Source organism: Amborella trichopoda, chromosome 13 (assembly GCF_054954075.1).
Source record: "Amborella trichopoda isolate Santa Cruz 75 chromosome 13, AtrichopodaSantaCruz75HAP2 v2.0, whole genome shotgun sequence".
NCBI lineage: Eukaryota > Viridiplantae > Streptophyta > Magnoliopsida > Amborellales > Amborellaceae > Amborella > Amborella trichopoda.
In genome coordinates, this window is record NC_142348.1 from 6,478,441 (window position 1) to 6,490,188 (window position 11,748).

Here is an 11,748-nt window from a genome sequence, read left to right on the forward strand (position 1 = left end):
TACAATGTTTTTCTAAAACAAATAAATCAGTAGTCGGTAGTATATTAAGCTTCATGTGACCCTCGCATGAAGCTCAAACGAGGGCGGGCGGTTCAACTGGTTTTAAACGTGCTTTGTGACATCAAGCCCACGTAAACAAACAAAAAAGCCCAACCACTTCTGCATTTCAATATTAGGTCGACGGAATCCAAGGCAAAGAAACATATAAAAGCTCAACGGAGCCCTTTTCAAAGCTCAAACTTTCTGGTTTTGGGCATCAAATAATGGCCAAGATCCACCCTCAAGCTTCCATCTCTCCTCTCCCTTCATCCTCTCCTTCTCCATATACAACTTCTGGGCAAGAAGCATTCACTATATGGATGAAATCTCTTGTGTTCAACAGCAATGGCTGCACTGTGTTTGATTCCAAGGGTCGGATTGTTTATCGGGTTGATAATTACGATTGCAAATGCAACGATGAAGTTTACCTCATGGATCTCTCGGGGAAATTAGTGTTCGCAATCTTAAGAAAGGTAAGCCATTGAAACTCTTGAACTGATCCAGGATTAGGAATTCTCTCTCTTGTTATCTCCAAATGGAGGAAATTACAGAGTGATGACATTGCACTCTATTACATCAGGCATGACTAATTCTGGGCAACTTAATCAATGAAAATGGCAGATAAACTTTCATAAATAAAAAAGGTGTTTTCTGTAATAATATTTGATAATTCAATCTCAAATAGTTATGTTCAAAAGGATCAATACTAAACTGGGTTTTTCCTTTTTGTAGAAACTTCGAGTTTTCGGGCGTTGGGAGGGTTTCAAGTGCAAGGGATCGATGGTTGAGCACGGCAAACCATGGTTTCAAGTTCGGAAGCCTTATAGAATTTTGAAAAGAGACTTGAATTGCGAAGTTACGGTGGGATGCAGTGAAATTCAGCCCATCCATTATAGATTGGAAGGGTCACCAGGCAAAGCTTCCTGCAAGATTGTCGATCGATCAGGAGCCGTTGTTGCAGAGGCGAGTTAGTTGTTAAGTACAGTTCTGGCTTAGAATCACATAACCCCTCTCTCTCTCTCTCTCTCTCTCTCTCTCTGTCTCTGTCTCTAACATATTTGAATTTGGCTTGTGCGCAGGTTAAACAGAAGTTTTCAACCTCAGGAGTTGTATTAGGGGATGATGTGTTGAGCTTGGTGGTAGAGCCGAACATAGACCATTCAGTTATCATGGCCCTTGTGATTGTATATAGCCTCGTAAATAGCAAGATGTGAAGCTCCATGGCCACAAGCTCAAGCGTCATGGTTTAGGGTCCCTTAAGTGAGGGAGTAATGAAAAGCATAATAGGGTGACAAAGGTTTTATCGCCAAGAAGAAGAAGAGCACAACACCCCAAGAAATTGAGGAACACATTCAAGGCAAATCACCTCTTATCCCAATGTCAATTGTTTGGCTTTGGATATTGTTGTGGGCATTGTGCTGTGGAAATTTTTGCATGATTCAACCTGTGTATAGGATTTTTTTTTTTAGGCGTCAAGTTTGAGCTGATTTGATTGTTTTTGTTAGCCTCAACAATGAGATAATCTCCAAATTGTATAGCGTGCATTTTATTGAGAAGTAAATAAGAGAAACTCTTATTTTTATTTTATTTTTGGGTAATTCAGTGGGGGAAGATATCCGCCTACCCGTTTTTACGTTTTTCAAATAGGTAGTTTTTTTTAAGGTGTTTGTGGGAATGGAAACTGGTGGCTAGGGTGTGGGGGTGCTATCACCACGACCCGAGCCCTTTTCAGTGGGAATGAAAACCACTCTTAGACTCATGCTTGATTGTATGTTAACAGCTAGTTTGGGAAGTAGATAAGGAAAAGCCCGGTTCCTAAGTAAGGGCATTTCGTATGTGCAAGAACAAAAATTTTCCATTCAAATTTGAAGATAGGGTTGGCAATGGCTAGAATGGGCCTGATCCGTAGAGGACCATTCTAGCCCATCCCGGTCCAGACCGGGCTAGGCCCTGGCACTATTCGGGCCATGCTGGTCTTATCATATGGCCTTGCCTTGGCCGTTAAGGACACATTTTGTGGCCCAGGCCCTAATTTTTCAGGGGCCGAGCCAAACGGGCCCAACTCGGCCAATCAGACCATTGCCAGCCCTATTTGAAAACAAAAAGCGCTAGCCATCCAAAAATCTTCCGCAATCACATTTCGAAGTATTTTTAGGACCTCAAAGTTCCATACCCTCTAAAACCTAGAGACCAACCTTAAACAAAACAAATTCAGATCAACCTAAAACAAAGAAATTCATTTGCATTCCCATGGAAAACCAACGTTTTAAAATTGCACAAGGAAATTATTCAAGTTCTCTTAGACACAAGTATAAGTGTTTAGAAACTTAAAGTTAATTTCAAATTTTGAAAATACTTTTGATTCGAAAAGCAGATAAAAAAGTAGAATCCCAAATTGTACATGGATGAAGTACTCCAGGAATAAGCCTTTTAATGAGAGTATCTATAGAGTACACCAGTTTGTGTAGGTTGTTTGAAAAAAAAGGTTGTTATGTAGGCTTTGATCTCAGTCTCTGTCTCTCGATTGTAGAATATGATCTCTCTCGATTGATATATAGAATATGATATCACTCTCTATTTATGGAATATGATCTCTTTTTCTCTAAAAACTCGGATTTTGAGGCAATAAATATGCAATCCGTTGGGATATGTCGAGAAATATCAGTTATGTTAGAAGTTTGATGGTACTTTTGTCTATTTGATGGACAAAACTAGGGAAATATAATTAAGGAAAATTGCTTCATGTGGGCTGGACCGCATTTCTACAATATGCAGTCCCATATGTATAAATCATCCATTTAAAGTGTAACTAACGGTCCAAACGTTTTCTTAATACAATTATTATTTCTTATTTGCAATTTTTTTTTTTTCATATTCATGATCCCCATGTTAAAGATTATATATTCTCTAAAAATTAGTATCAAATTATATTTAAAAAGTATATTTATTGCCAAGCTCACATTTCTACAATATGCAAGCTAGCCGCATAGAAACTGTGTTCATATATTAGTGAGATCATTTACCCTGGTTATAAGGTGGTTACAATTAATCTTGACTATTGGATCTAAAATTGGGTGGCGGCATCTATTTCATTGATCCTTTGTAATACATCTAAGTTAATAGATTTTATGTCGGATAGTTATACATAATTGTGACATCCTTTTCCCTTGGTATAATCAAGGAAAGATTAGGGCTCAAACATTTTAGAATCTCTGAGCTGGTTTTGGGTACTTCCACGCGAAAAACTCACACCTATTGCTCCCTCGTTTTTGCTTCTTCCATGGAAAACACTTTTAGCACTTTTTTTTTTTAACGAATGACTTTAGGAGCATTTTCTGGATCTAAAATTTTGAGATCTACGTTTTTAACTTTATTTTCAAGATGTTAACTTGGGACATTGATAGAAATGAACTCGAATGCCATGATGTAGAACCCTGCCGACCTGACTGCACAGGTTTAGAGATCATTCATAATTTTGGGATCCACTTTAGAATCATCCGGGTATTGCGGAAAAGAAAATTTGATTATGAATTTCTAAATATTTAGATCAAACCATTGAGAAAGTAGATATTCTCCATCCAATTTTAAGTTTTTTTTCCCGGCACATATAAAATACCTTTTTCTTCCTCTAGAATATCGTATTGCTTTCTGACATTGGTTGCTAGGTTGAAGAAGCTCCTTCAAATTTGGGTCATCAAAATACTTCTAGATAGGGTTTTTACCCAATTTCATTATGTCTTTTAATTTCTCAATCAAGGCCCTGATTGGGAGGGTTCCTATTCATGGTTAAGGGCTATTTCCTAAATAAACAAAAAAAGAAGCTCTAGTATGTCCAAACCGTGACTTAAGTTTTTTAAAAAATTACCACCAATAATTTCAACAAAATTTTAGACAAATTGGGCAGTGGTATCAGTGGATCATTTTTTAGGCTGAGGGATTGTGTGGTTTGCATAAGGCTGAGGCCCTAAACAATCAAAGTAAAGTGCACCTTCAAATAGTGCCAAAATATGTTGTTTTAGTATGAGAAATCTTTATGATGACCCGAAAAATTCATTTTAATCTCTAATTATAAAACTTAAATATTCAAAATAGTGTAGTTTGAACATATCTATGAACACTTGAAAAAGTTGAAAATTGACGGTATGGATAATGCATTACAAGATGCACTATTTCCAATACTTAAAATCTATTTTTCCTCGTGTCCATAAATCTTGAGGTTGAGACGATCTAATTTGAGGTTTTTCAGCATCAAAACAACCCTTTTCTTGTGGATATTTAGGGCGCGCCTTAATTTGATTGTTTAGAGCCTCAGCCTAATATAAACTTTTTCCTTATCCAAAACCGTGGAGTAAACCATAAGTGTTTTCACGATCCCGCTGGACCACAAAAAAAAAAAGGACCTTGAGGGAATCAGTTCTCCTATTTCATCTTGCCACGTGAATCAAATTTCTCCTCCTTAAGATATGGAAAGATGTTTCTGCTGAAATGTCAGAATTCATTGAAAGTATCTTCTCTAACTGTCAATTGTGGCATAGGATGAGATGTCATGAAACACAATCGGTTGTGACATGGGCAATCAACTGGAATCATATCATATTTCTCAATCGAGATTTCATCTGAATTTATTGAGAGTAACGTTGGAACTGTTCAAGCATTAAAAAAAAAAAAAAAAAAATTCCGTTGTATTGGTGCACTCAAACTATTCTCTGTGATATTCTTCTTTGCATTAGTTATTGTTGAGATACTGTGAAAGTTTGGGTAAGAATAGGTAAAGGGAAACTGTATCATCAGTCATGGTGTAGAACTTCCTATCCTACAATTAACATCTTCTTGGCTACACTGGAGGGCTCAGGATGGCTGATGTGAACACTTTCATCTGATCCTTTAGGAATGGTCCACATTAGGTGTCTCATGAACTGCTAGTAGATTTATGTCCACTACACCAGTGTTTGATTTTATGAACCGGCCTTAGAAACCGGCTAGGTGTTGAGTCCGGATAACCCAAAACTGGTCTAGGTAACTAGCTTCAGTCGGGCAAGTACCGGCTATGCAAAAATGTGTTCAAAATTTAAAACGAACAAAAAAATTCAAAGAAATATTAAATATATGTTTAAAATAAGATTGAACAAAACGCATCTAAATGAGGTTTAAAAGCTAGTAAAAAATTTTATTTTGAAAAATCAATATGTGACTGGGGGTATTTTTGAAATAATCTAAAAATATAAAAATAAGCATTCCTAGCATAAATATTTTCCAATCTTTTTTAAAATAATGGAACACATAAAAAAATGGAAAACGTTTATATAAAGTTGCAACTTTAAAATGTAGAATTACAAATACACCTCAAAAATCCATCGGAAAAGGTTGTTTTAATGTTGTAAGAACTTCTAATTGATCAGCTCAGCATCGAGATGTATAAATATGAAGAAAAAAAAAACGATATTTAATCTCCAAAATAGTGCATCTTGCAATACATTATCTAGACCGTCCATTTTCAAGATTTTCATATGTTTATAGATCTACTTGATTTTAACCATTTTTGGAGTTTAAAATTTTATAATTAGATATGAAAATAGATTTTGAGGTAATCGTAAGAATGTTTTACACCAAAATTACATGTTATGATAAAATTTGGAGGTGCGCTTTAATTAGATTGTTTAAAGTTGCAACCTTATAAAAACCGCACCCGAAAAAAATTGTTACAACGAGTTGGACACCCAACTGAAGGATACCCCTAGCGCACTGGAGTTACTCAGGATAGTTAAGCAAGACTCGCTCGCTTAGTTGAACACGACGTTGCAATGTAATAAGAGATAAAAAAATAACAAAATATTCAAAGCAAAAATTAATATAGCATATTACTTGTTTATAATTAACTAATAGATACGATATATTGTTAAAAAGTTTAACTTCAAGGAATTGAGGCCCCATTTGGCATTTGTGTCCATATTATAATGCCATTTGGTAAACTAATTTGGAGATCACTTTATATAATTGTAAATTTTATAGTTTGATAGAGTTATTCTATATTATCATGATCATCATTCAAGTCTTATAATGTCAACCAAAAGTGTTTCCAAAAATACAAAAAGTTTTAATGCTTTAATGCTCCAGGTTGCTTTAATGCTATATTCCTTTTTTTGATAATAAGGAATATAGCATTATAAACTTGAGCATTTATAATGTCAACCAAAAGTGTTTCCAAAAATACAAAAAGGAATATAGCATTAAAGCAATAATATTGTTAATATATAGTTATATTTATAGCAATGTAATCTACAATTATAACTACTTGTGTAAGAAGTATAATATTAGTATAATGTTACAATTATATTAATTATCATCACGTTAATTATTATTGATAAATATTATTAGTTGATACAAAAAATAAACAAAATTGTACAATTTTTATGTATTATCAATAAATTTATATAATTATCATTAATTGATAATAGAGACACCGGTTTGATTTGCATAGGGGTTAGGTACTCATTCTCGGCCGGCGATATCATTGTTGAGTGATCGCTCGCTATCTAGCTGGAAAAGGAGGTCTGGAAGCTTCCTCTCTCCCAGCAATAACTTTAAATTTATATCTATAATCATGTTAATTATTATGAATACTAGTACTCATAATAATATTTTACAGTTATTAATTACTTATATGAATAATAAGGTATATATTAGTCGTATATAATTTGTTATTACTAATGAAATATGTTAATACATTAACTTATGCAAGTGTCATTACATGATTATAATTAATTGATATTATCAAATTACTATTTTTTAATCCATTAATTTTAATATATAAGTGTCATAATTGTATGCAAAACTATAATTATGAAAATAGATACAACAATTATAAAATACTATTATCATTATTCAAATTATTTAACCAAAATTACTGAAGCATCATCAACTAAGTCTTTCTGGTTGGTTTATTTAATTTTCAGTTATATTTCTATTTTTTGTGATTTTTTAAGAACATATTTTATACTTAATCTCATAGTGAAAGGTTAGAAATTGTTCCTGGGTTGTGGTTATTTTGTTTGGTAGTAAAACTAAAAGTCTTAGGTTGTATTTAAGGTTTTAATGATGATTTATAACTATATTTTATGGCCCATGTAAGTGGATCTAACGCATATTGATTAAAATTGTTTGGTAGTAAAAACTAAAAGTCTTAGGTTGTATTTAAGGTTTTAATGATGATTTATAACTATATTTTATGGCCCATGTAAGTGGATCTAACGCATATTGATTAAAAGAAAAGAAAAAAATTTGAATTTACTATTTTAAGTTCCACATAATTACACCTTTTACTTTAATCTAGAAGACCAAAGGGCCAAGAAGAGCTATGACCTCCAAGATTTTGGTTATTTGCTTTGTGAAAGCCATTTTGCAGGGATGATCTTATTACGGGTTGACGTAAATAGTTTGTATGCCCAACTCGAGCACCTTAGACTTGCCAAGGAGAAACTCTCTACATAGGCCCCTCACTGACTCTGTTGTGTCTAAAATCCAAGACCTCGAAAAATTCATGGAGGAGGATGTTGTTCTGCAGTCCTGTTCTTGTCTAATTTTGGCACCTTTTTTTGGGAGCCCCATGTTCTTGGCTCTTACAACATGGGGCTCTATCAGTCTACCTGGTTGCTACTTATTGTAGTAGGTTCCTGCTGATCAGTGATGGTTTCGTATCAAACTTCTTGGGACTCTCATTTCATCTTTTTTGAACTCTCCCCAATCTCCTTCCTCTTCTTTTAATCTTTTCTCAACTCAATGTTTTCTTCTTATTTTACTTTTTTTTTTTACACATGCACTACTTATGTATAAATTTTGGGACCACAATCAATATGCTATATATTGCATATTTATTTCCTTCTTTGAGTACATCTCTATTCCTCTTTTTAATATGTTTCCCTCTTACTTGGATCAATGGATTAATTTGATGAAGTTTCTTTCCTTCACATTTTCTAATAATTTATATGCATTCTTTTTCTTTTTATGATGCATTATTTCATCATTTTTTGTTGTGTTCATGATTTCTTGCCACCTATGGTCCTTTATTCTGAAATTTGTTTTCACTTTAGTACACTCCCGAATCCTTATCCCAATCCCATAGTCTGTTATTTGTTTTGTTACTTGGCCTAGTAGAACAATTCAGCTTCAACTAGAAAGAAAGGGAGAATTGGAAAAGAGTATAATTCAGCTTCACTATATGTTATCCATTAAAACAATGGAAGCGCAATTTTCTATTTTTGTGGTGTATACAAAAGACAACATGAGCAATCCCGATAAACTCCTACTAAAAGAATTTTTTTCTTCTTTTTTATTTTCCTTTTTGATAAATGCCTGTAAATACAATACCATCAGTAATTTCTATGACACCTAGAGCTCTTTTGGGCCCCTGATGCACACCAAAAAGGAATATCTCATAGATTACTAACCAATTATCGGCCTATTGAAATATTCTGGTAAACATTCAAATGACTAATAGAATTGAGAGAAACACAATGGTGAATAATGAATTTCAGGAAAGTGGAAAACCATTGCTATGACACAGCCCAGCGCCTCAAACACGGGTGACTCAAAATGTGAACTCAACCAATACTGTGTTTCAACACAACCACTAAATAGAGGTGTTGACATTGAATGCAGGCAAACTATTGCCTATAATAGAGAGAATAAGCAATATTTTACACTAAGAAACGTTTAGGAATCAATCAAATGTAAAGATAAGACTAGCTACTATGCTTGAATGAACATACTTTAGCTCTATTACCTAATACAAGTTTTTATAAAATTTGATTAGTTTCATCAATCAACAATTAAATACTTGGTGCTTGCAAAACAAAATATAGTTTTTCGTAAAGTTTGGTCAGTTTCCTCGATCTACAGTGAAATGCTTGGTGTGTCACAAAACATAAAGCAATTCCTTATAAAACTTGATCAGTTTCCTCTCTTTACAATGAAATTCCCAATGTGTCCAAAATATACCATTGATCTTTATAAAATTTGATCATTTTCTTCAATCCATGATGAAGTGCCTGGTCAGTCACAAAAGGTCAGTATGCAATATCTCAAAACGTAACGCATCTATTTATGGTGAGCAATTGGAAGCCATTTAGATTTGGAATCATACAAAATAGCAAGCATAAGAGCTCTAAAACGAATTGGATCGACAAGTGGAAACCGCATTGAGAAAATCATAGTTGCAATAAATTTTCTTTGAAACCATAATTGCTATAATTTTTCTTTAAAAGAAAAGTAGAAATGAAAATCCTACTCTAAGAGATAGTAAATTGTCAACTTAATGGATCAATTAAGACAAAAGTATCACTCATCCCCATATCCATCCCAAGAAGGATGGAGGAAATTCATGATCAATTCAGAAAATTCAAAGAAGAAATTGTTAAAGATAATTGGTGTGGGTGAATGGGGAGTTGTAAAAAACAATTAGCATGATGGTTTTTTCACACAGTAAAATAGGACAAATTCATGTTTTCATGCACGTGAAATCGTGTCTCAAGCTAATATTTGCGTCCAACTGATAAAAATCAATATCCATAAGGTTTTTCGAGCAAATTTCTCTTTGAGATACTTGAAAACATAAAATGGAACACTTATCTTGCCTGTAAGCAAGATCTCATATCACCTGAGTCATTTAGAGAGAGTAAATCTAGAAGGAGAGTGCAAGAACCGCACAAACAAGGTGAGATTTGTTTATACTCAAAAGTTTCGACTGGGAATGTGGTCCCAGACTAGTTTTTGGGCGTAAACTCATCAAAGAGGGGTTCAATAGGGAAATCGGTCATGTTAAATTATAACTCGGGTGAGAGATAGGCCACAAGACCATCCTCACTGCCGGTAATGCTGGCTCTTAACTCGGTATCGAAAGTTCATAATAGGGTTTAGGAATCGGGATCAGAAATGGTGGATAGATTTGAAAAAATAGTTTTAGAAATAGAAAATAAAATGTAATAAATGAGAAAGGAAACAGGGGCGTACCTAAAGCCAAGCCCCCACCCCAGCACCCGGAGTCGGTGTTGGTATCAAAATCAGTATGAGCATGACTTTTTCCAAGCCTTCTAAGGTCCATTAAGCATGGAAAATGTGGATTGATAGTGCAAGAGGGTCTGGGTATGCGTGGTCTTGAGGTTTGGTCAAGCTAGGTTGAAGTTTTGGCCTAAGGGTCTAGGGTTAATGTGGGTTTAGGCAGGGTTCGAAATCAGTTCGACGGAATCTAGGGGAAATATTTAGCTTTCCCCCCATGTAAGGGGATCGATCCCTATTTATAGGCATATATGAGATTATATGCCTATAAATAGTATGAGATTATTTACCAATGTTGAAGTTCCGTGACTAAAGTGACATTAAATCGGTAGATTATTCACATTGCCTTGTTGAAGTTCCGTGACTAAAGTGACATTGAATAATCACTTTAGTCACGGACATTAAAGGTGGCTCTAACGTCAGTAATAGTATGAGATTATTTACCAATGTGAAAAAAATTAAATCGGAACAGTTAACCAAACACGGGGCTGGATAGCATGAGACTCTTTACTAGTATGGGAAACATCAAACCAAAATAGTTAACCGGACATGGGTCCGGAAGCGGATACTCGGTATTAATCAGTAACCAGGCCGGTTCAATCAGCTTAACTAAGCAAGTCTCGGACAGTAAAAAAAGTGTTAAAAAATGAAAAATATAAAACAAAATCTTATAAAATATGAAAATTATATTTAAAATATGATTAAGCAAAGCACATCCAAATGAAGTTGAAAATTAATGAAAAAATGCATATTTGTGCTCAGGGGTACTTTTAAAATTTTAAAAATATAGAAAAATGTAAAAATAGGTATTAATGGCCAAAAATATTTCCAATCTTTACTTGCCTATAATTTTTGGGAGAGTTCTACTTTCTGTGGTGTTGATGAAAAGTTTTTTGTTGGGGGGTAGGGGGTAGGGATGTTAGGATGTTGCTGGGGAAGAAAGAAAAAGGATTCTTTCAAAAGTCGATCTAGTGATAAAGGAAATATGTGTTAAAGAGAGGTAGAGAGTAAGCTACATAGAAGTCTTTATAGGAATTTTGTGGGAGGTGCATGGGAGATATAGAGGAAGAAGATAACTTTGGGGATTTCTATTTTAATTCTTTTCTTTTCTTTGGTAAGCTTGTATAAAGAAAGTGTTGGACGTTTTTAGGGGACATGATATTTTGGACTGAAATTTATTTCATGAAATAAGAAAGAAAAGTTCTCTGTTTGGATTGATTTACAGCCATAGTTCTTATCTATGGTAGAATTTTTATTATGTGAGGGCAGAACAGAGGGTGGATTTAATTTCCCACGTTACTTTAACATTTATTGTGTCAAAGTGGTCCGAAGGCAAAGAAACGATGACTAATAATAGAGATCATGGTCATAAGGATGCCAAGTTATACCAATGGAAAAAAAATTTAACAACTTGACGAAGGTAGTTGCACTGTGGTGTAAGCAAGGCCAATGGCTTGCCCCAAATAACAACAAAATTTAAGGGAGTTGGATCCAAATCATAAGGTTTTTTACATAGATTAGCACAAATCAGAGCCAACATTTGGGTGGAAGCGAGCTAAGGACGTGATTGACCATTTAAATGAGTTCTATGCCGTTTGAATCATTGAAAGTGTGAACATGAAAAGGAGTTGGTTAATTGGGCAATCAGCCACCCCGATG

General features: G+C 34.3%; 1 protein-coding gene across 1 annotated transcript; it reads left to right on the plus strand.

The window, feature by feature from the left end:
• Positions 1-227: 227 nt before the first annotated feature.
• Positions 228-1,624, plus strand: LOC18423978 (protein LURP-one-related 11). The gene is made up of 3 exons (XM_006828572.4): positions 228-512; positions 772-1,002; positions 1,119-1,624. The coding sequence occupies exons 1-3, from the start codon at positions 264-266 to the stop codon at positions 1,251-1,253; spliced, it is 615 nt and encodes a 204-aa protein (XP_006828635.2). The 5' UTR covers positions 228-263; the 3' UTR covers positions 1,254-1,624.
• The last annotated feature ends 10,124 nt before the right edge of the window (positions 1,625-11,748 follow it).

What these genes read in the sequence shown, in the direction of transcription:
- LOC18423978 (XM_006828572.4), top strand. Translation starts at nt 264, where the DNA reads ATGGCCAAGATCCACCCTCAAGCTTCCATCTCTCCTCTCCCTTCATCC. An exon ending in TGTTCGCAATCTTAAGAAAG is followed by an intron (nt 513 to 771) that starts GTAAGCCATTGA and finishes TCCTTTTTGTAG; the next exon opens with AAACTTCGAGTTTTCGGGCG. An exon ending in CAGGAGCCGTTGTTGCAGAG is followed by an intron (nt 1,003 to 1,118) that starts GCGAGTTAGTTG and finishes GCTTGTGCGCAG; the next exon opens with GTTAAACAGAAGTTTTCAAC.